This window comes from Portunus trituberculatus, chromosome 42 (assembly GCF_017591435.1).
Source record: "Portunus trituberculatus isolate SZX2019 chromosome 42, ASM1759143v1, whole genome shotgun sequence".
NCBI lineage: Eukaryota > Metazoa > Arthropoda > Malacostraca > Decapoda > Portunidae > Portunus > Portunus trituberculatus.
The window spans coordinates 3102151-3128858 of record NC_059296.1 but is presented as its reverse complement, the minus strand read 5'-3'; the positions used below and the strand labels follow the sequence as shown (position 1 = coordinate 3128858).

Here is a 26708-nt window from a genome sequence, read left to right as displayed (position 1 = left end):
TTTTACTGTATTTTTTTTCAGGGTATAGTTTAGTGTTCTTCAACCTTTTCTAAGTTCGTGCACCTTTTCGAGAAGCAAGGAGGACTATAAAAGAAATGCATCAATATTTGTAATTTTCCCTATCTTTAAGACTGAAAATCGATAGATAACATTATTGTATATCTACCTGAAGCTATAGTTTTTCGGTCCTAAACAGTCGCTATATAGTGCGAAATGTACTATAACAAAATGCCACATCTCAAACACATCAGGCCCGTGTTCCGTCTGAGTGTAATATATTACTATTGTGAATAAATCGTAATACTTTGATTAATGTCAATAGGAGAGGACCCAAACTGTCACATTTTCAGTGTTCGCAGGTTGGTTTAATTCGTCTCACGGTACAGAGTAGTCGTCTCTAAACACTGTATTACGATGTATCTATTGATTTACCATGCTTTTACTCCTTCCAGTATTTTTCTGTTCTTATTCTACCATGGTATTTCTTTATAGTTACTTGAGTTTATACGACTAACATCATAATATAGAGCAAAACATAATTGTCTGGTGTACCAAGATCTTTCATTTCTAGAGACTTAAATACAGCACGGAACCTTAACACACATTTCACCTCGCTTCTGCACAGGTTAATTCTTCACAAGGAATGAGTAGAGCAATATTTGTTCCGTTTTCTTTATGAGAAACAGAAATAGTCCGAGGGTGCTGTAGTGTTTTCATCACCGTGTTCCTAAGCTCTGTCTTGCCATAGCCTGAACATGGTATTCAGTTCAGTTCAGTTGATAGGCGGAAGTGTAGCTTGGATATCGACACTTCCTGATGTGTTTTGGTTTGGGTTTTGTCTGGGTCTGTAGCTGTAATTAATCATTATTTAAACTTTTTACTTTGTTATCTTATTTTCCTAAAAATCATATATTATTTCCTTATTTTCTTCTATACTAGATTTTTCAAAAAGTAATTTTCCAATTGGGTGTTTGGATGTTTCATTGGTGAAGGCTGGGCATTGTAGGAGGAAATGTTTATGCCTTTACACTATAGATCAGGGTTCTCAACCTTTTTCTCGTTAAGAAACCTCTGAGTTATAAGACCATCTACCCGAACCCACAGTAATTTGACATCGAACAGAATGTTAATTTAGTGACTGACACTAAATCAATAGGCAAAGGTATTCTGCAAAGGATGTATCATTAAATCAGCCATCTCAGTACCCCTGGAAATCTTTTTGTAAGCCCCTGGGGATTTGCGAACCCCAGATTAAGAACCCCTGATATAAAGGGATGAGTGAAAGGATGATTCAAGCTGTGAAGGAGAGAATGTGGCGATCGAGGTGTAGGGATAACTAGTGAATAGAATATTGCTCTTCTTTTTCTGCTTGTTTTTCTTCTTCTTCTTCTTCTTCTTCTTCTTCTTTCTTTTCTTCTTTTGTTCTCTACAGGAGTTGCCGATCCAAAGGCCTGGCTCCGGAGCGATCCCGAACCACCTGTAGCATCAAGGTCAAGATTAAGTGGCCTTGGAGGTGGGCAGTATGGCAGGTAGCTGTACGTGAGAAACAACGCTGCAAACCACTGTCCATCCATGAACCTGTAAGTAGTTGCCTGCTGGAAGAGTACGTACTTTGTATACTGATTATCATTAACCTGTTGTTGGGCAGTGAAAGATGGTGCAGCAGTTCGGGAGGCAAAGCTGTGACAGTGAAGGCCGGTGCTGTGTTTGGTAAAGGCCCGTGATGAATCCTGAGTATCATGTTGACAAACTCATTCTGATCTATATTTTTTGTTAAGTGCCATCAACAGCTTCGTGGTGGTGATCTTGTTCAGAGGTATGTATTTATTTATTCATTCAGTTTGTTCTATTTATCTTTTTTTTTGTGTGTGTGTTTATATAGGCTCAGGAATTATTGCAGTTTGAAGCAATACACCACACGTAACTATACACAATCTCACGATCTAGCTCACACTTTACGAGCACTTCTAATCCCCATTTTTGCCCTATCGGAAATGAATAGGTAATAACTTCAGGACTGAATTTCTTAGATGTACCTCAATTTTAGCTCTGGATCCCTCCACAGCAGTCAGTTAGAGGGTACTGAGTGTGTTCATGTGTTTGTTAGTACTGAGGGTGTTCATGTGTTTGTTTGTAATATTGCACAGGCTCTGTAGCAGTCTGTCAGTCATTATGTTAGGTTTAAGGTAGGGTTCTTGACAAATGTCAAGACATTTGTCCCTGGTTTTTGGCTGACTCTTTTAAATCTTTTAGGGAACCTGCAGTTCCAGTGGGCCTTGTTTTTTTTTTTGTTTTTTTTTAACAGTTTGTAGCCCTTGGCAGTCTTCCTTTTTGCATAAAAAAAAAAAGATTCATTGCTTCATCAACTTCTTGTGACAAATCATCATGAGTCAGTTATATACTTCTCCTTTGCAAGTCAAATAAAACATCTCCAGTCACATCCACATAACAATGACAACCACTTCAAAGCTATATATTTTTTTTCTTTATTATGCACAGGTCCTTCGACTTTTTCTATACTCATGTTGTGTACTGTTGGATGATCTTGGTGAGGAAAGTTATCAATATGCTAAGCTATCATACTGCCACATTTCCGGTTACTCCTCCCATAACAGTGGTGAATTATGGACGAGTCAGCGTGAACCAAGTAGCTCATGTCAAAGTCGAGTACACTGAAGCTAGTTCGAGCGTCAAAGCAATGTTATGATTCTGGGAAATTTCCCTAAACAGAACACTGTTACCATTCCAGGGAAAATTTCCTTGACAACATTATTGAGGCTCATGTATTCGTGAAGCATGATTGTTGTCTTATGTTTTTGAATTCACTAAAGTAGTACATCAAATGAAGTTGTATTCATCATCTATAGAATCGTGAGAATCTGAACTTGTTTTGTTGAATGGTTCACACATAGCAAGCCTGCCTTACTGGTTGTCTGATGTATTCAAACAATATGTAGCAGTGAGACCATTACATTGTGGTAGCAAATAGCAAGGCATGGAGGCAGTTTGTGTCACAGATGGTTGAAGTATATGCTGGCTTACTCAGACCAGATTCGTGGCTGATTCGGACCTTTCTTGACTTCTGCATATTATGCAGTCCTCTTTCATTTGGCTGCTTTGTTTTGCTCATACTGTCAAATGCTAAACATGTTCCCTGGTGTCTTCTTGCCAGCTGTATTTGAAAAGACACACATACATACAGGTACACTTAAGCATGGACACACACACACACACACACACACACACACACACACACACACACACACACACACACACATTAAGAGGCTTGCCCATTTGCCTCGTCCCAGTAAGCGGCAAGGCAAATGGGCAAGCCTCTTAATGTGTATCCCCTGTTCACCTAGCAGTAAATAGGTACGGGATGTAACTCGAGGGGTTGTGGCCTCGCTTTTCCGGTGTGTGTTGTGTGTTGATGTGGTCTCAGTCCTAACCGAAGATCAGTCTATGAGCTCTGAGCTCGCTTCGTAATGAGGAAGACTGGCTGGGTGACCAGCAGGCGACCGAGGTGAATTACTTTATTATTAACACTAATTAGCCGAATAAGCCAGCAACAAGGACCAAATCAGCCACTAACTGGCCTAACTGAGCCATTGTCTGAATAAACCTGCACTGGTTGATGTCACTCTCTCATTCAGGAATAGCCAGGGACAAGGGTCCAGAAACTAGACTTAAAAATAGAAATCAGAAAGAATGGACTGGGGGAAATTTTTAGGGGAAAAAGATTGGTTGCATTGGCACTCAGGTTGGTGGGCCACTCATGTTGGTGTGCAGTCGATTTGTCCCACTACCACATTGGTAATTCTGTCAACTTCCCAGTAGGCTGGTCCATCAGATAACATGGGAAGACAAGGTGCCACAGCTTCTGGCTTGACTCTCTGCCTTGTGTTGCTGTGTTGCCAGTGCCACAGCTTACCCATTTGTGAGGGTGTAGAAGATGATACACCACTCCACCTGCTGTCCACAAAGACAGGATACTTCAATGCCCACAAAGATGGAAGCCATTGGGAAAAATACTCTGAGGCAGGTGAGGGATGGAGTGCCCAGATGTACTATAAAAATGGTACAAAAATTGCAAGGCTGTCTCTGTTTTCTTTACATTGTTGGTATAACTACATAAGATTCTCAAACTTAATGTGATGTTATAATGCAAGGAAGTACTATAATACTCATAATAATTATATGCTGTTTTTGTGCTTTATATGAGTAGTGCGTGGCTGCTCAGCAAAGCAGGTGTGGCTGCTGGCAAGGCATGGCACGCGCTTCCCCACTGCCAATGACATGGGACACTTGGTGAAACTATTGCCACCTCTCAGCCAGAGGATCAGGGATAACCATCGTCATGACAGAGGTGAGCCACTTTAACTCTTTATTTCTATCCAGATATCAATAAAACTAGACAGTATGAATGGATTGATCTATCTAGTTCAAGTGCATTATGTTCATATATATATATATATATATATATATATATATATATATATATATATATATATATATATATATATATATATATATATATATTTATACATATGATATTGACAAAATTTAAAGGCCAATAACTCAAAACTACAATGTGTTGGGTATGCTTATTCTGTTCTAGATGTTTCATATGTTTAGTTCTAGAACATGTGTTACATGCTCTCCTTGGATGTAATTGAATCATGACACAGACCTTTTTATCCTCAGGCTGCCTTAAAGAGCGTGATGTGTCTCAGCTAACAGACTGGTTTCCTCCCTTTGAGCTGCGTGACAGAGAGCAGTTACAGGAAATGGGGCATGACGAGATGGCTTCCATTGGCACACACTGGCGTGAATTCCTTCCTGATCTATTCGATGTGGATTTTGATTCCAGCTTGTTCAAGGTAAAAGATTAGGAAAAGTTCTAGGAGAAGAGAGAATGACACTTACATTTCTCTCTTATGTTAATCTGAAGAGTCTCTTCTTGGTAGCAAAGAATGAGACACAGCTGGATATTGCAGTGCTTTCCTTGTGCTTTATATAACACTCCAGTCATGTCACTCATGCCATCACCTATACTATGTCAGTATGCTTTACATTCATATCTTTTGAATGACATACTTCATTCAAAGCATTGCTTCCTTTCAGATTGATTTTACTGTCAAAAATCGCACAGAGCAGAGTGCATACCATTTTCTGCGAGGCATGTTTGGGGAGGACACAGTGGGCAACATTGAACTACCAAAAGCCTACAGCCCAAACTTTATTTTGAGGGTGAGTTCTTAAAGTTATGAAGATAGCAACTGTAGATAATGGAGGAATGTAGCTCAAGAAATTATCTGTACATACTGTATAATGAAATGATTCACGTTTCAGATGAACAAAAATCTTGATTATCGTGTTATACTCTTGATGATTAGAATAAAGAGACAGAGAAGAAAATAGTTACTTTCTCATTATTTCCAATCTTGTATGGATCCAAGTAGAATGCTTTTTATCCTGTATTTTGTGCTGGATTTGCTTTATGTCATATTTATGCTATACACAAGAGGCATCTCTATTTTACAAAGGAAAGTTTCTTTGGGATTTTGTTTGGGGTAAAAAAGTTTCATATAGTCATGAAAGTATTCTGCACAGGAAAGTTGGAATTTTTTGTTATTTATGATATATGCCTAGTTTATATGTATGTTTAGAATGTCTATTTTGGGGTACTTGTCTGTTGAGATTTTGTGGTCTGTTAAATCCAAAATCTGTTAAATTGGTGTCCATTAAATTGAGGGTCACATGTGAATGTGAAGCTTGAGAAAATTATATGAATCATGTATTTGGTCAGAGCCATGACAGTAAAGTAAACTACCTTTTGAATTTACATTGAAGACCGCTTAGAATTACAAACCTCTTGCTTGCTTGGGAAAACTTTGACTGTTATAATAGTTTTTTTTTTATTTATTCTTTCTTGATGTGACACTAATATATATTTTTAATGGAAGTCTTACTGAATATATGTTCTCTTATCCTAACAGTTCTACAAGGCATGTCCAAGGTGGCTGCAGGAGGTCTACAAGAACAATGAAACTACTTACAAAGAGCGTTGGTTATTTACTGAAACAGAACACTTCAAGAAAATGGTTCATGCAGTCAGTGCCAGGCTTGGTTTTATGCATCCTCTGTCCACAGGTATGTCAAATAGTGTCTGAAACACACTTATGGAGAAGTCATTGCATAATGGGAATATTGCTGGTGGAAAAGTTGTTCAGTGAATACAAGAAGGATGTAAATTTTTAGCTAAAGGTTTAGTTTTCATTTGGGTTGACTTGAACTTATGTATATATGGTGCATTAGTTTTTGGTGATATCATACGACTGATATAAAACCAAATTGCATCTCTTTGCCTTTCCTTCCTTTTTACCTGCAGATGAGGTGGTTGCAATGTACGACGAGTGTCGCTATGAAGCAGCTTGGTGGCCACAGCGGAAGAGTGCTTGGTGCTCAGCCTTCTCCCACTATGACTTTGAAGTAATGGAATACCATCAGGACTTGAAGTACTACTATGAAGACAGTTTTGGTCATCCCATGAATGGAAAGACCGCTTGCCAAACCCTGAATGACATACGCAAACTATTTCAGCAGTAAGTAATAATGATACTATGTATAGAAATTAAATGTATGTGTAAATATTTGCAGGAGTAAAGAATGTATATGATTGTTGAGTAAAAAGCCTTTCTTGAGACATTCTTGTATATTATAAAGGCTTAATCTGGATAATCCTGATGTGAAATGAAAATCTATCAATCACAAGATGGACTGTCATTGTTTAGGTGACTTTAGTTCAAGATCTAGAAGATTACTGCTCAGAAAAAGACCACTGTAGCTCAGGTTGTGGAAGTCGTGTACACTTTCAAGGTCGACAAACATTCAGAAATTTTTCATTTTTCAAAAACCAACCATCTTGTAATCTTGAAATTAAGTGGCCTTCATAAAGTAACACTAGTAGGAATATGATATGATAATTGTTCCTTAATTGAATTAAACTAGGTAATGGTTCATGTACTACAAAGTGAGATTCTCTGAAGTGGATTTGTCTAACGTAACATGTAGAATGAACAAATCTTTTCATTGTCCATTAATGCTTATCAGAAATTATTTAGGTCTGTGATACGAATGAAAACGGCAAATTGAACGTGACATGTACTGTGTATGTTTGACCTTTACCTATCACAAAACATAAGTGCGAGAAAGTATAAATTACTACTGTTATTTTACAGTGCAGTTCAAAAGGATGGAGAGGTCAAGCCAAGAGGTGTGTTCTACTTTGCTCATGATAAGACTGTGTTCAAGGTAAGACATGGGAGTGCTGGGTAAAATTTTTATATTTTTTTTCTATCTGATTAATGTATGCTTTATCAATGAATATACATGTTATGCTTTATCAGTAAATATACATGATGTGATGACAGTGTTTATTGTTCTATTTGAGGTGTTTAAAACAAAAATATATGTTTACTGTTAACTTTTTTTCACTTGTATGCAATGGTGCTGTATGTCTACACCATATCATAGGTTAGATATTAGATATTTTTCTGGTAACATAGTTCTTGTCTTTGTTTTAATTTTGTTTCTCTCAATTAAGATAGATGCTATTACTTCAAGAAAGTGACTACTTCAGTATATAACTTACTATATAGTTAATCAACACAAACACTGCTTTATTTTCCTTGTTGAACTTCAGCAAAAGTCTTGGTCACATCAGAAAGTTCCTTCATCTTGTGTGTCGTGCTTACATGCACTTCAGAGCCATCCCTCAGATCTTAAACAATTTTGGAGAAAATTTATAATCATGCATTATGTTAAGTAATAAACTCTTCCTTCTCATAAGCAACTAAGCTAATGTTTTACCTTTATTCATAATTTATATGGTATACCAGCACTGCCTTGATAACGTTCAGTTTAAACATCTTCATTCTATAAGAAACTTTACTTGTAAGGATAAAAAAATAAATATGCATATCACATATATTGAGTGCTCTTCTTGCTTTAGGTCATGGCCAGTCTGGGTCTATTCCGGCCACCCCAGCACCTGCGTCATGACAACTTTGAGGACATGAGGAACAGAGTGTGGAGGACCAGCTTCATCTCGCCCTTTGCTGCAAACCTGGCATTTGTTCTCTACAAGTAAGAATTTTGTCAGCCACTTTGCTGCTGTAATCTGAGTTCCATATTTTAGATTTGCTTATACAATTTAATGAACCAGTATATAGATATGCTAAGTGCTCTCAGACCATGTTTTCATCATGATCTCATTTGGCAATTTTGTAATAGGTAGAATATGATGATGACAGGATTGCCTTGTCATTCATCAGTCATGATAACCTCGTACTAGGAAAAGAAATAGTTTGATGATGAATGTTTCATTGGAATTGTTTTATTTATTTATTTTAGATATAGTAATTTTTCTAATTTTTCTTGATGTTCTGTCTGTAACGCAGGTGTGAGCCAGAATACAAGGTTGCTCTGTTCTTCCAAGGGGAGCCGGTACCTATAGGTGAGGCCTGCCAGAGAACTGTGTGTGCTTGGGAGGAATTCCAGCGCTGGCTGAAGGAAAACCATCTCTCCTGTGACCTCAATGCCCTCTGTATGTTGAAGGATGAACTCTAGTGATAGAGTAATAGGATGTTTTGAGTAAATATCAATTCCTGGACATGCTCTCTGGAATGAAAGGAAGATAAGGTTGTGGAGGGGCAGGAGAATTATCTTGTAATCTCCCAACACTTAACGGGTTGAATGGTCTGCTTAATGCAGTTATTCTTCATGTGAAGAAAACAGGCTGTGTATTAATTTATTTCAAAGATTTTTCTGAGTGTTAATTTTAAGCAAGTGTATTAGAGATCATTTTTAATTCAGAGTATATTACGAGTTCTACATTAAATAATTTAATTCAAATAATTTAATTCAAAGTTTATTATAAGCTCTACATTAATAATCATTTGCACCAATGCTTGAGCATAGATTGTCAAACAGTAGATGGTTTTGAGATCACAGTTCATGCTGGCATGGACAGATGTTCAGTTTTCAGTGCCACTTTTCAAACTCTTGCTAACATTAAATGTCACTGAAAATTGCGTTTAGGTATCGTGACCCCAAGTTTATCACAGGGTTGCTTCAGAGGCAATTGCAAATGTCTAAAATCCACATTATATTAAAGCTCCCCTTGAAAAAAAAAGTAAAGGCAAAACAGAATGAGTTTCCATTTTACAGTATTAATGTAATAGTGAAATTCACTTGTATATTAGAAATGCTCCATTGTACAGTATATACAGTATTTAGTATCCACGTGTTTGGTGATGTACTACTTTGAGAAAGTTATGTACATCACTTACATGACAAAGCAGGTGCTCCCACTTAGGTGGTGCCCTCCCCCAGACTGCAGATAGCAAGCTGTTTTTCTTATCCAGTTATATTTTCAGGTGCATTAATTATCTGCAATAAGAGCTCTTTTACTCATGGCCTCAAAGATATTAATGCACAGATCTTGATTTTTATATGTTTACCTAGTTTGTGATTGTAATCTAGTCCAGTGATAATGATCAGAAACTCCTTAGGCTGCCTTCACATGACTTTTTTTTCCAGCACTGTAGAATGATTGCACAGGTATGTATTTGAATAAGCATGTCTTCACTTTCATGTCTTTCTCTGTGTAGTTTGTCTACAGCAGTGCACAGAATACTTGTCAGTTTGTTCAAGATGGAGGATATAAAGAAGAAAATGGCATCTATATATCGAATGAAGAATAGTGGACCCACCCACTAAGCAGCTCTAGGCTTCCCCAAGGAGCATTCTGTACATTATATTATGGCCTAAAAGTTAAGGAAGATGACTTGCCATGAACAAAATATATTCAGTGTATCATTGGTACTAGTTTAATATTTTTTGGTGAAACTATCATTATCAACAATGTAAAAAAAATGCAACAACTTCTACATGATAACCACCACCACTACTGACACTCTAGTTTTAGTGAGACTATTATTATGTAAAAAAAGGCATCACTTAACTTTACGATAACAACCACCACCACCACTGACACTTGGTGAAAAACTTCCCTTCAGAAGGACTTCTTAAATTTGTAGTGTTCTAAAGCACCTGGTGCCATGCTGGTAAGAAGTGCATACCTACAGTAAATCATTGCCACGAGGGAATTACTTACTATGCGAGGTGGTTCAGAATACTTACTGCAGAAGTCTATGGATCCCTTCAGGAATTTTTTTTTTTTTTTTTTTACCAGCAGTGGTGGTTCATTAGTTTCATTACTGTATTAGCAGAGGTACACTATTTAAAATAATGGTTTTACAGAGCATAATGAGAAGTCACCATCAGCTTTCAGGTCACATTATTGCTCCTTAGAGAAGTCTACAGCTGTTTATTGCTCTTCTGTGTCTACATTCTACTACATTTGTAGTCATCTTTTTCAATACATTCTTCCTCATACAGAGATTATTCTCGTAAAACAGAATAATGACAAGCATTCCGTGTACTGTTGTAAATGGACAACTTGATAAGTTTTTGTGAAGACCTGTTCATTCCCACCCACATTTTTTTTTTTTTTTTTTTTTTTTTTTACATTACAAGGGCACTGGCCAAGGGAAAACAAAGTGTTGGAAAAAAACATGGTCATACCAGTGTGGAAGAGTATCATGTGAATGTGTAGTAGTATTTACCAGTGTGGTCATACTAGTGTGGAAGAAAGTCATGTGAATTAAGAAATAGTTTGTGTGGAAGACATGTGAATTAAGAAATAGTTTGTGTGGAAGACATGTGAATTAAGAAATAGTTTGTGTGGAAGGAAGTCATGTGAATGCGAAGTAATAGTTTTTATGTTCTGTAGTAAAAGATGTTTTTAACTTATTTAAATTCTACCTTTGAAAATAATTTAGAATTCTGCCTCCAACTTTGGAAATAACTAATCTTGGGGCAATACCTTGAAGAGTCTCTGGAGACTTAGAGGGACATTCCAAGGGAGAACACCATCCTGCCTCTACAATACCTCAAAGAGTCTCCGGAGAACTTGTAACAGATATTTTGAGGGAAAATTTGTTAAAAAAATTACATTCCAAGGGAGAACACCACCATCCTGCCTCTACAATACCTCAAAGAGTCTCCGGAGTACAATACCTCAGAGTCTCCCGAGAACTTGTAACATATTTGAGGGGAAAATTTGTTAAAAAAAAATTACATTCCAAGGGAGAACACCACCATCCTGCCTCTACAATACCTCAAAGAGTCTCCGGAGAACTTGTGACATATTTTGAGGGAAAAATTTGTTAAAAAAAAACTAAAATAAATGTTTATTTCGGTAGAGTCTTTTGACTTAAACATTGATGCTCGTTAACAGACAACACTATCAGTCCACGAGTCTAACACACTACGTTCATTACAAGATATTTTACTGTAACAATAGATGAAGCATGATGCTGGCTGGAGAGGCTCAGCACTCGCCACACCAAGAAGTCTCATCACCAGGAATCTGCAGTGAAAAGAAAACCAATAATCACAGTCAATATCATTGATGTACTTTATGTACTAAAAGTGGTTACACAGGATTAACAGGAGTCTGCAAATTATTTAAGAAAATATTCTATTCACATACATGAGGCTGTTTAGCTTTGGGATGAAATTTTCATGTGGCAGGATGATATACAACAGCCGGGCTGGTCAGCCATCTTACATCATAGAAACACCATGTCAGCCATTTTAAGTTTCATTCCAAGGCAGCGATATTACATTTAGATTTTATCACATGATTGGCAAAAAAAAAAAAAGTTAAAACAACACACAGTAAGGTGTGCATGTAAACTGTTTCTATGACAAAACGGCCACTTAACATTCATTGTATCCTTCATCCTGCCACACTTGAATTACACGATGCCACAAAGCCTCAATTTAGCACATTTTCTACTTTGAATGGCTAAACAAAGCATCAGTTTAGCACATTTTCTACTTTGAATAACACCTTCACTTCTAGCAAGCAATATTTAAAGAAACTGGTTACACCATGTACAAGTGTACATAACATTTGTAAGAACTCTCCCATTAACCTGCAGGCACACTAAGATAGGTGGATCCTTTGCCAGGAAACCATCTGTAGTACTTTTCTTTAAATCAAAATCAAAGAATGCTTTCCGGCTTTAGCCAATATAGGACCATAGTACCAGTGGTTGCATCATCAAAAGCCAACAAATACATGCCAAATTTTAAAGTTAGTATAAAAGTGTACATATTGAGAGCAAACTAATAAAATACTGATAACTACAGAAAAGAATAAATAAGTGGTGGTGGTGGTGGTAGTAGTAGTAGTAGTAGTAGTAGTAGTAGTAGTAGTAGATATAGTAGTAGTAATAGTGGTGGTGGTGGTGGTGGTAGTAGTAGTAGTGGTGGTAGTAGTAGTAGTAGTAGTAGTAGTAGTAGTGGTAGTAGTAGTAGTAGTGGTGGTAGTGGTAGTGGTAGTAGTAGTAGTAGTGGTGGTAGTGGTAGTAGTAGTAGTAGTGGTAGTAGTAGTAGTAGTGGTAGTAGTGGTGGTGGTAGTAGTAATGGTGGTGGTGGTGGTAGTGATGGTAGTAGTAATGGTGGTGGTAGTAATGGTGGTGGTAGTAGTGTGGTGGTGGTGGTGGTGGTGGTAGTGGTGGTTGTGGTGGTGGTGGTGGTAATAGTAGTGGATGTGGTGGTGGTGGTGGTGGTGGTAATAGAAGTGGATGTGGTTGTGGTGGTGGTGGTGGTAATAGTAGTGGATGGTTGTGGTGGTGGTGGTGGTAATAGAAGTGGATGTGGTTGTGGTGGTGGTGGTGGTAATAGTAGTGGATGTGGTTGTGGTGGTGGTGGTGGTAATAGTAGTGGATGTGGTTGTGGTGGTGGTGGTGGTAATAGAAGTGGATGTGGTTGTGGTGGTGGTGGTGGTAATAGTAGTGGATGTGGTTGTGGTGGTGGTGGTGGTAATAGAAGTGGATGTGGTTGTGGTGGTGGTGGTGGTAATAGTAGTGGATGTGGTTGTGGTGGTGGTGGTGGTAATAGTAGTGGATGTGGTTGTGGTGGTGGTGGTGGTAATAGAAGTGGATGTGGTGGTGGTGGTGGTGGTGGTAATAGTAGTGGATGTGGTTGTGGTGGTGGTGGTGGTAATAGTAGTGGATGTGGTTGTGGTGGTGGTGGTGGTAATAGTAGTGGATGTGGTGGTGGTGGTGGTGGTGGTAATAGAAGTGGATGTGGTGGTGGTGGTGGTGGTGGTAATAGTAGTGGATGTGGTGGTGGTGGTGGTGGTGGTAATAGTAGTGGATGTGGTGGTGGTGGTGGTGGTGGTAATAGTAGTGGATGTGGTTGTGGTGGTGGTGGTGGTAATAGAAGTGGATGTGGTTGTGGTGGTGGTGGTGGTAATAGTAGTGGATGTGGTTGTGGTGGTGGTGGTGGTGGTAGTGGATGTGGTTGTGGTGGTGGTGGTAATAGTAGTGGATGTGGTTGTGGTGGTGGTGGTGGTAATAGTAGTGGATGTGGTTGTGGTGGTGGTGGTGGTAATAGTAGTGGATGTGGTTGTGGTGGTGGTGGTGGTAATAGTAGTGGATGTGGTTGTGGTGGTGGTGGTGGTAATAGTAGTTAGTGGATGTGGTTGTGGTGGTGGTGGTAATAGTAGTTAGTGGATGTGGTTGTGGTGGTAATAGTAGTGGATGTGGTTGTGGTGGTAATAGTAGTGGTTAGTGGTGGTGGTGGTGGTAGTAGTGGTTAGGTGGTGGTGGTGGTGGTGGTAATAGTAGTGGTTAGGTGGTGGTGGTGGTAATAATAGTGGTTAAGTGGTGGTGGTGGTAATAATAGTGGTTAAGTGGTGGTGGTGGTGGTGGGGGTAATAGTAGTAGTAGTAGTAGTAGTAGCAGCAGCAGCACTGTAGTAATTATTAGTAGTTGTTCAGTAGTTAACTAGTAGTTGTTGTAGTAGTAGTAGTAGTAGTAGTAGTAGTAGTAGTAGTAGTAAAGTAGTAATAGTAGTAGTAGTAGTAGTAGTAGTAAAGTAGTAGGTTAGAAGCAGATGAAGAAAAAAAAAAAAAAAAAAAAGCAATCTCCTACTCTTAACGTCACTAACTTGGCCAACGATTTACTCTACACCGCATCGCCACTGTACGACACATTTACCCTTTACAGCCTTGGCCCTTCACCACTGTACGACACATTTACCCTTTACAGCCTTGGCCCTTCACCACTGTACGACACAATTACCCTTTACAGCCTTGGCCCTTCACCACTGTATGACATTTACCCTTTACAGCCTTGGTCCCTTACAACTGTATGACACTTACCCAATACAACACTTCGAACAAACCTCGTAACCATGTACCAAACGAATATATAAACCCCTGCTGTTAACAAGCTACATACGCCCCCATCTGATCCCCCGGTTGACTATATCACATTAAGCCTTTACCGCCACTTCAAAATTAAATAATCCATCAGATCAGCATGGTTAAATAAATCCATCACCCACCTGCACATACGAATGAGGCACCGTCACCCAGATGAGCTATGTCTGCATCTGCAAATTGACAAATATATCACAATAAAGAAATAGAAAATGATATGAACTAGTAGAAGTGAAACAAACAATAACATATACTATAGCACTCGAAAACATTTTATTTACCACCGACACCACCACCACCAGTTCTTAGATTAGACTTACCACCACCACGAAGTTTCCTTGTACCTCTACTCTCGGAGGACAGTCTTCCCTGTTACCCTTCTGTCTTCCTAGCTGGCTTCTAGATGTATGAGTACAGCCTTCCTACAAGCTGCCCTCATCACCTGGGTTTCCCCGTCATTCCAAACATGTTCACAACTCCGAACCACTCGAACAATGTCTCGAAATGTTATTTACTCGAAAAAAATAAAATAAATAAATACATTCTTTTCAAGAAATATTGAGATTATTACTATGGTTCTTATATTGCCGACGCATATATTCCTTGTTATGTTACCTCTTGAATCATAAGAACTCATGTGAAAAGTGAAAACCTTAGTTAACTTCTTACTGTAGCTTTTATAACAATCCGAAACACGTCTCGAAACTTTTGAGAATACGTTCCCTTGTACGATTTCTCCTTATCACGACTTTTGCCTATTATTATTTTTGGCGACTTTCCTACAGCTTGTCTGAAAGCATTTCATAATTATGCTAGTGAATTTGTGTAGAATTTTTTCTGTGAGGCTGGAAGGGATTCGGAAAAGATTAAGGGAAGCTTTGCAATGACTTATGTTAACGATGTGTTTATGATATTGATCATTTTATTATTCATGAGCCATATGTTGATGAATGTCAATGGAAAGGTTTCACAGGGCCAACAAATAATGTAATGGGTGTTTTTTATGCATCGAGTACGTAAGTGATAGTCCTCAAAAGTTAATGCTAACCGTTAAAATAATGAGTTATAATGACTGCACCTTGTTGTTTCATGAAAAAAAACGTTACCATACATTGATTATTCAATCATGGATGATAATCACTAAATCTTGTTTATAGTTATAGTATAATCTATTCACGGTCGCTAGAGCATTAATATTTTATTTTCACAGCAGACACCAGTAGGTAGTACGTCTCCTTACGTTGTCCCTCAATACTTCTTGATGTGTGCCGCACTTATTTGTTTCCATTATGGTCGCGTGGTGACGCGTCCAGTAACGTAAGATACACGTACCTATACATAGTTCCTTGGGGACAGAAATGAGCACCTTCGTATTTGAAGTTATGATTTTTTTCCTTACTTTCGATTTTTATGTACCGGTCCGGTAGATTGCAGGCGACATGGTTCCAGGTTGCATACAACCTACATACTCGTGTATATATATATATATATATATATATATATATATATATATATATATAGAGAGAGAGAGAGAGAGAGAGAGAGAGAGAGAGAGAGAGAGAGAGAGAGAGAGACACACACACACACACACACACTCTCTCTCTCTCTCTCTCTCAAGATTTTAATATATGAAGACAGGTTAAAGGAAATTAATTTGCCAACATTGGAACAAAGAAAAGAAAGGTTAGATATGGAAATAACAAGTTATGAAAATTTGGGAACAGGATGGTAGAAATAAATGAGAAACTACTTCCAAGAGAAATAGAAAATACAAGATGCCCACGAGGACACAGAAAAAAATTAAGAAAAGGAATATCCTTGAGTAAGATACATTACAGCTACATCAGTACAATTGCTTAGTCTTTCACAGAACAGCAGGTGTTTAGTTACTGTTAATTTCAACTCTCTGAAATGTGCAGGAGGGATGCACAGTGCAGTGCATAACTATGCTCAACTTAAAATAGTGGTACATGTAAAGACTTATCTATTAATATGATTTAAATACATTGCATGATGGACAATACTGGTAAGGAAGTACATACAAAAATCATTTAAATGTCATATATTTCAAAGACCCAGTTTAATTTACCTCCCAAACAATTCTTCTCATACACATTGAGCATCACCTCTTAGAATCAGTTATCAGAATGTATTTATAAATCAACTTCTCTCCCAGTCCCAGTACTTTCTTCAGTGAGCCAAGGTACAATTCAGGGCCTCAGCATACATGTAAGGCAGGTATTCTTTTAGCATCAATACAATGTTAACTACCTGTGTCCCAATTAGTAATTACTAAACATAAATACTCTATAATAATTAAATTTACCTCAGGGAAAGAATTAACATTAGTACCAAGATTCTACCCCATATCTCACTATACAGTAACTAATAATACTTGGAAGATAATATCCTCTAAATAGTCTTGGTTTTGGTGATAATATGGAGTAGGATATTACTATATAGTTATAATCTACTGCATGCTTAACACTGAGGAAAACAAGAAATATATCTACATATGCAAGTAACTTTTGCAGAATGTTACAAAACATAAGAAGTTTACTTTCAGGAATCCTCCCTAAAACGTGAGGTCAATGAGGAAAAGCAGCTGTGCCATTTACCCCCGCTGAACTTGTATTTGAAACTTGCATGCAGGAAGCTGAGTCACTTCAGCTGTGACCACACACGTGATGCCCAGGTTGGCAAGGCAGCCTCGAACTAACCCACATGTGAAGGCCAGATACTGCAAAGAAAACAGGGCAAGATTCTTTAGAAAGAGAGAAGAAAACAAAACATAATTATCATTTACATGACTACTTTTCAGTGAAATAATACAAATACAGAATTTAAAACACTTCCAGTTTATGAGCGATTTTACTTCTATCTTTATCTGAGCTACAGTATTTGATATTGTTGGTGACTATTGCTAATATTACTCTTACAATTAAATTTCTCCACAGATTGCTGATGCTTACCCTTGGTGCATACTGAAGGTACTGCTTTCCTGCTGCCATACGTGACAGAAACCTGAATCGGTTGTCATGTAGAACATAAACACCTTGGTGATTTGTCCTTAAGTTATCAATCTGTTTCTTGTAGACAGTAACCCAGAGGTCCTTGCAAATATACTTCATGATGTCCAACTCATCCTTAAAGCGTCCTGATTCCCTTGTCAATCTGACAAAAAAATAAGACGGCTTGAATACGTTTTACTATTAAAAAAAACTTTGGGAATGGCCATCAGCAAACCAAGAAGCATAATGTTGATAAAAGTGAAACAACAAAATATGCTAACTTGTCATACAAAGCTGAGCTAAGATGTTTTCCTAAAGAGATAGAGTCATTTCAGAAATATCTTAAAAGTTCAATGAACTTTATCATATTATATACCACATGTATACTCTTTCTGAAAGAAGAGTATACATGACAGCAAGATAATTTTGAGATGACACTGACAGAGAATAATTTCTGATTAAAAGAAAAGTCTAAAGCACTTTGGTTCTGTTACTGAAGCAGATAATTAGTGTGAGCTGCAGAAACAAGGGCAATTCAATGCAATTCATTCAAAAAATTTTGCCAGGAGAATTCTGTGCCTAACATTGTCATATTCTACAAGATTTATGTTCTTTATATACTGCTTTGAGTGTTGCTTGATATTACAGTTTCCCAAGTTGATACACATACAACTACTTGAGATCTACAGTGAGTAAGTACATACTGTTCGTTTCAGAAATTTGGCCATTTTATATGGTGATCATCAATTGACAGAAAAATTGGATTTAGGTGATGTGCTTCAAGAACTTGAACATAAAAACCAAGAAGATGAATCTTGAATTAACTTGACTGACTAGACAACTCCTTATGTACTACTTTATTCTACATTTTCTTATTGAATCTAAAAATTTGAATTCTTGGCAGGTCTAAATGAATATCTAATAACAAAATACAAATTTTGAGAACTAAATGTTCACAGAACAAGAAAAAGGAGCAACACCTTCAGAAAAAGACACAACTCACTGTACATACGTAGATAAGACACTCATCCATACTTGGTACACAATGCAAACCAACCTTTCAACAAGTCTGTAGCCTGTAGCAAACCCCATGTGTTCCAGTTTTGCAACAGCTTCATCCTGAAAACACCAAAACATAAAAGGTGAGGGAGATCCATCCAATTTTGGAGATAGATACTGTACACATAACTGCATTTCTTAATAAGTTTTCAGTTAATATTTACTATGGGTCCTTGTCAGTAGCGTGTGACACAACAGTATTTTGTGGTAGTATACTCACTGTACTTCACATCTATGATTTTTTTTTGTGCTCGGCTACTACTGACTCATATTGATACTTTTGAAAATCAACACATTGACCCAAAAACAGAGTTAGATTTGGCTTAGGTTAGGTTAGATTAATTTTAAGGTTAGGTTAACTTACATTACGTTTGTTTAGGTTTAGTTAGTCAGGGATACTAAAATAGACCAAATTTTTTATTGCATCAAAAAGTCTAAGGGGACAAACTGTCATGTCTGGGAAATAAAGGAGCAAATGCCTCGATATCTCCCTCTTAAAAGAAGACAAGTTGTAGGAATTCGGAAATACAGGTGCAGGGAGGGAGTTCCAGAGTTTACCAGTGAAAGGGATGAATGATTGAGCGTACTGGTTAACTCTTGCATTAGAGAGTTGGACAGAATAGGGATGAGAGGAAGAAGAAAGCTTTGTGCAGCATGGCCGCAGGAGGAGGGGAGGCATGCAGTTAGCAAGATCAGTAGAACAGTTACCATGAAAAAAGCGATAAAACATAGAAAGGGATACAACATTTCGGCGGTGAGAAAGAGACTGAAGACAGTTAGTCAGAGCAGGGGAGTTGATGAGACGAAGAGCTTTCGATTCCACCCTATCAAGCATAGCTGTGTGACTCGAACCCCTCCAAACATGCGAAGAGTACTCCATACAGGGACGGATAAGGCCCTTATACAGAGTAAGCAGTTGGAGGGGCGAGAAAAACTGTCGGAGACGCCTCAGAACACCTAACTTCATAGAACCTGCAATGAATATTTGTACAATTGAAATATGATTTGTATCTTTGGTCAATTTGCAATTTCACCCAACCATGGTGAGACATGTAGTGCCTCTCAAACACAAAGTCCACAATGACAAAGCTAGTCGCTCCGCTCGCGAGCAAGGAGAGTTATGTGTGTGTTCGGATGTTGGTGAGCATGCAGCCACTGTGATGTAGTGTAGGGGTCTGGGGGTCATAGCTAACCCCCCCCAAAAAAAAACTGATTCCCCACATGCCTCCATACTCGCTGAAGGGGAAGGAAGGTATTTACTTACGGAGGTTCTATTGGTAAGATAAAAATTTACCAAAATCCAAATTTTGTACCAATCTCCCAGGATTGTTGGGAACGAATGTTAAACATGAGATGGAGTTGAAAAAAGTAATAACTCAAAAATGTATTCATTTGCAACTGAAATCATATGAACCATCAATCAATTTACTACATTTCTTAACATAAAATTCAAGCCACATCAGAGATCCCATGGTTAGATTAAACTGCATATTGATCTTTTTTTTTTTATCATCACAATGACGAGCAGAATTAAGCCTGGGAAAGAAAGAATACAAAACACACACACACACACACACACACACACACACACACACACACACACACACACACATTCTAAATTACCACAGATTTCAACCAGAATAGAAGAAGCCAACAGTCAATACAGCATTGCAGCCTCGGAAAGAAGTCTGAATGAGCCCTCAGTCCTTGCCACTATCAGAAATGAAGTACATAAATGATAATCCTTCATTCACCGAATGATGTTGCCATACCTCAGATATTTTGTCGCCTTGAAACACGTAGGATACCGCCTCCATATGTACCAAATCAAACACTGCTTCCTCTGCCATCCCTGTAGCACCTTGCTCCACAATCAGCCAGAACTACTTCTAGGCTGTAGTACAGCAGTACGCCAGAGCTCCAGAGGCTGACTAACAAAACAGTATTGTCGAGGTACAGTCACTTAGCTCTCAGTGCCATTCACTGATTTTACACGCAAGTTACACAATCTGTAACGAGACAATTAGTCAATTACCCATGGTAATGAATACTGAGCAATGTCCATAACACCAGATTCACGCCCACTGAGAATGCCTTTTGATGACGATTGGCTGGCCTGTCAGGCGACTTATTGGTATTTACAGAGCACGTTTCTAACGGGAGAATTATCCAATGCTATGAATGGTTATTTCAACATTGGTATTTGACTTGTTCTCATTTAAAGTAAGACACTTAAGAGAAGAGATTAACTGATGACATTAAATAAAAATCTAAGCAGGAGAGTCAGCCCTAACAGAAAGATATTTGAAGATACTTCGCTTCTCAGGTCAGCCTCTTGCTGAAATAAAAATGCAGTAAGTAATAAATATAAAGAATATTTTATCGTTTCACACCAGTGTACTTCATATTAATCTTAGTGTTATAGGTGTAGGTAATTAGAGAGTATGCGCATGTATTTTCTGAAGTGTACTACTAAGCACTTATCTGTAAATAAATCAATATCGGTCATTACTTTTTTTTCTGTGTTATGTATTACTAGGTAAAGGTTATAATGTTACTGCATCAGTAAAATGGCAACAGGGTGCATTATTTTCGTAGTACAGTAGACTGATAAATTATACAGTTAGCCCTAAAAGTTACAAACACTACATTCTCTCTTTCTAATTTCTGTCTGTCTCGGTAAACAAACATTCACTTCTTCAGCCCCAGCCCGACAGCCACAGCTGTACAGCACAATACTACATGCCAGTATAGCCTGCCGCCCTCCACCTCATGTGTACCCTACTAAGAAAGATCACCCAGCTGCCACGCCTGTGATACTGCCATAGGACTACCTCAGGGCTCATAAGAATCACTAGATCTTTGCATCCCGAACAACACACACCACAAGCATGGGTGATGGTGAGTTATAGTACACGTTGTATAAGGAACTCTTGTGGTTTTGTGATCAACATATGAGCACACAATGCTGAGTGAAGTACTTGATAACATATGAGAAGGTAATATCACAAATGTATAATGTACAGTAAGAGATGTCTGGATGTTTGCTAGTGCACCAAAATTTTTACCTTTAGTTATGTCAATCTGATTGAACTTATTGCATCGGACTACACACCATTAGCATGCCTTGGTAGATGAGGAGCTTAAGACTTACAGACACAGAACCATTTTTGATTTGCTTATGAAAGTTGAGGATATACATGTGAAGTGATATTGGTAAAGATTACTTGGTTAATGTGGAAATACTTAGATAAAATTCATGCCCTTATTTAACATCCAAAATTATTTCAATGAGTGGTTGGGTTTTTTGTAAGGTTGAGGTAGATTTGGTCAGGTTAGCTTAGGTTACGGTAGAGGGCTGCCATTAAGTGAGACCACACTCGCATTAGGGACCACTCCACATATGGGTTGAAATCCTGGCCTCATTATAAGAGCAAGAAGGACATCCATTCAGAAAATGGTTAAAAAATGCCAAATCCAAAATTCTTAATTTGGAAGCACCATCCAGGCTCTGAAACACTGGGGATGCTGGATATACAATATAAGTTTTAAGAAAGCATTAGGTTAGGCCCCCACAGCAAGGACATGTGAGGAATGGGAGGAATTTTACCTTGCAAGGATAGCTAAAAAATATCCTATACAAGAAAAATTTTCCTGTTTTTTTTTTTCTGGAATCTGAGGAAACCCTTTCTAATGATCATCAGATGTAGCAAACTGACCTTACTAATCTGCTATAATGAGAGATTATTGTGACTGTTTATATAACAGTTTTTGGTTGTGATAATACATGGTGTTATACTGTACTATATGTATTTTTGAAATCAGTTTATATTTTCAGAGGAAATAATTAGGAGGAGGTTGATGATTGATGGAGATGGAACTGGAGATGCAAGACTTATGATGATGTTTATGAAGCAGTTCATCAAATGGTGTACCACTGATGATTCCCCACAAGAAAGGTAAGGCAGGATTGATATACTACCATACACAATGTCAGACATTTTCTTCATTAACAGCTATAGTATAATGAATTACTTGTTGCAAAAGTAACTAGATATTTTAACATGAGGAAATTTGTGAAAAACAAGATTTGACAAGTTTAAATTGTATGACAACTAGAAACACAAGCAAATCTTGCTTCTAGAGGCTGTCGTACACTGATTAATGTATTAGGGAATTGATTTATTATTGAAGTTATATTTAAGCAAATATTGTGAATAAAACATAATGCTCAAGAAGTGAATGGATCATATGTTTGAAGCTTTTATTTACTTTTGTCCTAAAAAGAAAGAGTACTCTTTAAGCATTTTGTATTTATATTTATAAAATAGTAATATAATATAGAGAATATTTTACATTATGTACATTGCCTTTCAGTCAAAACCAATATGACCGTCTTCTGACACAGTTGGCAACCATAGAACATTCCTCTCTGAAGTGGAAGTCAATTGTGGACATGAATAATGAAGAAATCAAGAACTATGAACTTTTGAGGTATTATTTTACTAATAAGGTTTTCTTAGCACAGACCATTGACATGAATGGCTGGAATGCTAAGCCCATGAAATATAGTGGAAAAGCTTTAAATTTATCCATTTCACATATGCATAGTTAAAAGGACCCTTTGGCATATTTGTATAACTTTAATTGGATTAATTGTTTTTGTAAATTTATCTCAACTTTGTCAAGGGAGTGACCCTGATGGAAGTCTTCATACAGTCCTGTCCTTGCATTCCTTCCTTGAGTGTTTTAATTTTATTACCTTCATATCTCTTCCTCTTGTACTATCAATCTGTTCACATATTTAACTAAGTTTTTCTTTCTGCACCCACCACACAGCATACAGGCATACAATGGTACACCAACACTCACAGCTTCTATTTTTGGTGACTCCAGTTTCTCTCTGGTACTCATGCAAAGAAAACATTTATAGCATTTGATGGGAGAGAGAGAGAGAGAGAGAGAGAGAGAGAGAGAGAATCTACAAAGTTGGAGTACATGGGAGAATCTTCTGCCATGGTCATCAACAATATTTTCTTTTATTATGTTCTTCAATTATTAGTTGGCTATTATTAGCTAACTAGTGTGTAGTATGTAGATCTGCAGATGCCATTATTATTGACCATCATGTGTCCTGTTATCTTTTATTTACTAATACATATTTCTTTGTATCCCTTAATTAAGCCAGTTCTTAATAGCAGAAATCCTTATATGCCAAATTTGTCTAGACCTAATTTTTTGTTTTATTTTTCCTTGAAGGGAAGAGACAAGTAACAATGTTGAAAAAGCTTGTGTTGCCATTGAAGAAGCAAAGCAAGAACTCGAGGAAGCCAGGCAAGTGCGCCGCAACAGATTAGAATATGATGCCTTGGCTCGGCTGATCAAGGAACACCCTCCCCGCTCAGACACAGCTAACAAGTTGGCTCACCTCACACAACACCTTCATTCACTCAAGGTAAGGTTGTGGGAACTGGAATTTTAGATTAATTGGCTTGAAGTTGCTGTAGTGGACATGATTTTAGATGTACAGATTTTACATGGAAGTTTCTAAATACAAAACATAATAGTTGTACATTCACCACAAAAATCTTTGAACCTTTTAACACCTCAGAAACCTTTCAAAGCCACATTTAAGAGTGGTTTAATTTCAACAGTGTTGCAACTTATTGTAGTATTTGAAACATCTTGCTGATGTGTGAAATTTGTCATTTTTACTCCAATTTTTAAGCAGGGGAGGCTGCCTGGTTTTCTCTCTGATTTTTTTTTTTTTTTTTATGATTATGTTCCATGCAACACAGCCAAAATAGTAAAGATTTTTTTTTGTGACACTGGTGTGCAAATTTTGGATTGGCCAGTGCTATGATCTTGTAGCTTCTGTGTGAAGACATTCATCAGGTTGTAAAAGTAAAAAACAGATCACAAAATATAAATCCATAAAGGACGGGCGACAGGTTCATCAGCTGCCAAGCAAGGGATGACAAAATAACTTTTGTATCAGTATTTTGCAAGTATTATTTTATATATATATATATATATATATATATATATATATATATATATATATATATATATATATATATATATATCACAAACTATAAATGCAAATATTTCATTTGTCTTTCAGTCAAAACGGGATCAGCTGGAAGAAAAAATCAGCTTACGACAGAAGCAGCTGCATGTTTTGGTTACATCACTACACCAGTTAAAGCAAACACTGATTCACGATAATGTGCCCTCCCAAGGTGATGACCTCTGTGTTATTGACGAGGTAATTGATCTCACAGACACAACTACTGTAACTATAAATGATTCAGCCATGGACACTGCCTAGTTAGAATATTATATAGGTGCAACAATATACTGTACTCTTTGTACTCAGCAGTCAACTGACATTATTTTGTTTCATTTTCATTTTTTTACAGACAGAATTTCAACAAAATAATTTTAATGTAGTTTATTTTGAGCAACTGATAAAAAAAATGTGAAAGATAAAGGCATAAGTACAAACTTACCTATTACAGTACTGTACTTTTCTTAACCTTTGATATATATTGAAAAACATATATATGTGTTAAAAGTAAGGAAAGAATGAATGATTTATCATCCAACAAGTCTAATTACCATGTGATGGAATGATCATTCACATCATCCAGAAGTGTCCTGAACTCTTCATATCAAATGGTGTCTAAAGTAAAGGTATATTAACTGAACATGTTATGATTATCACAAGAGCACAGTTGAAGATTTTGATAGATGCAGATGTGAGGGATAAATGAATTACTATTTTGTAAGTGACTGATCAATAGACTATTCACAGCCATAATATCCAAAATATGAATCTCTCCTAGCAGAGATTATTGTTGGTGATATTCTGTACTGAAACCTCTTTTCTCTCTAAGCAAAGCAGCCTCAAAGATTTTGTTTGTAAGACTTAGTAATAATCCTGGCTTTGGTATTGCTACCTTTGTAACAAGGTGCAGTAAAATAAATAGACATTTTGAAGGAATATATGATGATGTTAGATGTGGCACTGGACACACTAGAATGGTGATTGTGTGTGTGTGTGTGTAATTTAATTCTCATCAATTCTAATTCATCTTCAACCAAACCACACATAAGTATTTATTTGTACTTATTAATAAGAAGTTTCCAAACCAGTACATGCACCAAATGAAACATATGGGAATAATCATTTTTTAAAAATTGTCAAATATGCTTTTAGTAAAATCTGAATCCTATAAACCATGACAGATTACCTGTCATGACCATTACCTTGAAAGTTACAACAGTACAGGTCAGTGCTGGGACATGAGCAAAGTTCTTAGGATCAGTAGCGGGGATAAAACCAAAGATAATGGGTTTAAGCTTGAGAAATTCATGTTTAGGAAAGAAATGGGAAGAAACTGATTCTCTAACAGAATGCTTGATGAATGGAACAGGCTCAGTAATCATGTTGTTAGCGTTGAGTCATAAGGCAGCTTTAAAAGAAGATTAGATAAAATCATGGATGGGGATGATATACAGAATTCAATAAGCTCTGTTCTTACAGCGACTGTCACGTGTATGCCTGATAGCCTCTTGCACCTTCCTTCTTTTCTTATATTATGTTTACATGAAAATATGATAGAATGCAATTTCTGCTCTCCCTAGTGTGTGTTGAGAGAAGAGCAATATACATACTACCAGTACTGATGGTGGCACATTTTATGGATGCATTATTGCTTGCGGTCTCTCTCTCTCTCTCAGAGCTAAGTAAGATTACATTAATACTGTTATATCTTTCTCACAGTAACATTCTCTTGAAATACGGAATGATATGTCAGGTAGTGTAACATACCAAAGAGTGATACCTCTGGCTTTGTATTCTTATCCAAGAAATATAATGCATATACTAGAAAAGCCTTATCATGTTTATACCATAGATCCCTATCCTGCTTCTGTTTCAGTGGTCGTCATTATTTTTACACACTTATTACCCATTACTAGGAACCTGCCTGCGTTATGTAAGTGAATTCATGTACATGACAGGTGTATATCCATACCATTTCCGGGTCGGCGAGTGAGTCAGGTGTAGGGCGCGTTACCCTGCTTGTAGCCAAGGGTGAGCCAGCCTTTCTCTTCAGTTACTAGTTTCCTATTTCTGTATCTCTTTTATTACGTTATATAATGAAACAGTGTTACAGGTCATATGATCCAAGACCATAGATTTTCTATTCAAACGAAATTTCAAAAGACCTCTGACCAAAAAGATAGTGCTAAGCGGTGTGAGTGAT

At 37.3% G+C, this 26708-nt stretch overlaps 3 protein-coding genes across 6 annotated transcripts; 2 read left to right on the top strand and 1 right to left on the bottom strand.

Annotated features, from left to right (window-relative positions):
• The first annotated feature begins 1438 nt into the window (after positions 1 to 1438).
• On the top strand, positions 1439 to 10413 carry LOC123517350 (multiple inositol polyphosphate phosphatase 1-like). Of its 3 annotated transcripts, none has more exons than XM_045277362.1 (10): positions 1439 to 1580; positions 3838 to 4042; positions 4226 to 4366; positions 4705 to 4880; positions 5125 to 5250; positions 6000 to 6153; positions 6392 to 6605; positions 7242 to 7314; positions 8015 to 8148; positions 8463 to 10413. In XM_045277362.1, the coding sequence occupies exons 2-10, from the start codon at positions 3856 to 3858 to the stop codon at positions 8629 to 8631; spliced, it is 1374 nt and encodes a 457-aa protein (XP_045133297.1). In that variant the 5' UTR covers positions 1439 to 1580; positions 3838 to 3855; the 3' UTR covers positions 8632 to 10413. The 3 variants fall into 3 exon arrangements, with proteins under 3 accessions (XP_045133297.1, XP_045133296.1, XP_045133299.1); XM_045277361.1 differs by having other exon boundaries at positions 3835 to 4042; XM_045277364.1 differs by lacking the exon at positions 3838 to 4042 and having other exon boundaries at positions 1506 to 1580.
• Positions 10414 to 11306: 893 nt separating this feature from the next.
• On the bottom strand, positions 11307 to 20573 carry LOC123517352 (trafficking protein particle complex subunit 6B-like). Of its 2 annotated transcripts, XR_006678451.1 has the most exons (6): positions 20208 to 20573; positions 18434 to 18495; positions 17338 to 17539; positions 16926 to 17105; positions 14491 to 14538; positions 11307 to 11497 (listed from the first exon to the last, which is right to left on the bottom strand). XR_006678451.1 is itself a non-coding variant. In XM_045277366.1 (4 exons), the coding sequence occupies exons 1-4, from the start codon at positions 20283 to 20285 to the stop codon at positions 16980 to 16982; spliced, it is 468 nt and encodes a 155-aa protein (XP_045133301.1). In that variant the 5' UTR covers positions 20286 to 20573; the 3' UTR covers positions 16351 to 16979. The 2 variants fall into 2 exon arrangements, 1 of the variants encoding a protein (XP_045133301.1); XM_045277366.1 differs by lacking the exons at positions 11307 to 11497; positions 14491 to 14538 and having other exon boundaries at positions 16351 to 17105.
• A 518-nt stretch (positions 20574 to 21091) lies between these two features.
• LOC123517351 (THO complex subunit 7 homolog) lies at positions 21092 to 24955 on the top strand. The gene is made up of 5 exons (XM_045277365.1): positions 21092 to 21336; positions 22274 to 22394; positions 22813 to 22929; positions 23695 to 23890; positions 24560 to 24955. Exons 1-5 carry the CDS (start codon positions 21327 to 21329, stop codon positions 24764 to 24766), a joined length of 651 nt encoding a protein of 216 aa, XP_045133300.1. The 5' UTR covers positions 21092 to 21326; the 3' UTR covers positions 24767 to 24955.
• Positions 24956 to 26708: the final 1753 nt, after the last annotated feature.

What these genes read in the sequence shown, in the direction of transcription:
- LOC123517350 (XM_045277362.1), top strand. Translation starts at nt 3,856, where the DNA reads ATGGGAAGACAAGGTGCCACAGCTTCTGGCTTGACTCTCTGCCTTGTG. An exon ending in TTGATTCCAGCTTGTTCAAG is followed by an intron (nt 4,881 to 5,124) that starts GTAAAAGATTAG and finishes GCTTCCTTTCAG; the next exon opens with ATTGATTTTACTGTCAAAAA. An exon ending in ATGATAAGACTGTGTTCAAG is followed by an intron (nt 7,315 to 8,014) that starts GTAAGACATGGG and finishes TTCTTGCTTTAG; the next exon opens with GTCATGGCCAGTCTGGGTCT.
- LOC123517352 (XM_045277366.1), bottom strand. Translation starts at nt 20,285, where the DNA reads ATGGCAGAGGAAGCAGTGTTTGATTTGGTACATATGGAGGCGGTATCC. An exon ending in AAGGCGACAAAATATCTGAG is followed by an intron (nt 18,496 to 20,207) that starts GTATGGCAACAT and finishes TGGTGTTTTCAG; the next exon opens with GATGAAGCTGTTGCAAAACT. An exon ending in GGCTACAGACTTGTTGAAAG is followed by an intron (nt 17,540 to 18,433) that starts GTTGGTTTGCAT and finishes TTTTTTTGTCAG; the next exon opens with ATTGACAAGGGAATCAGGAC.
- LOC123517351 (XM_045277365.1), top strand. An exon ending in AAGAACTATGAACTTTTGAG is followed by an intron (nt 22,930 to 23,694) that starts GTATTATTTTAC and finishes TTTTCCTTGAAG; the next exon opens with GGAAGAGACAAGTAACAATG. An exon ending in AACACCTTCATTCACTCAAG is followed by an intron (nt 23,891 to 24,559) that starts GTAAGGTTGTGG and finishes TTTGTCTTTCAG; the next exon opens with TCAAAACGGGATCAGCTGGA.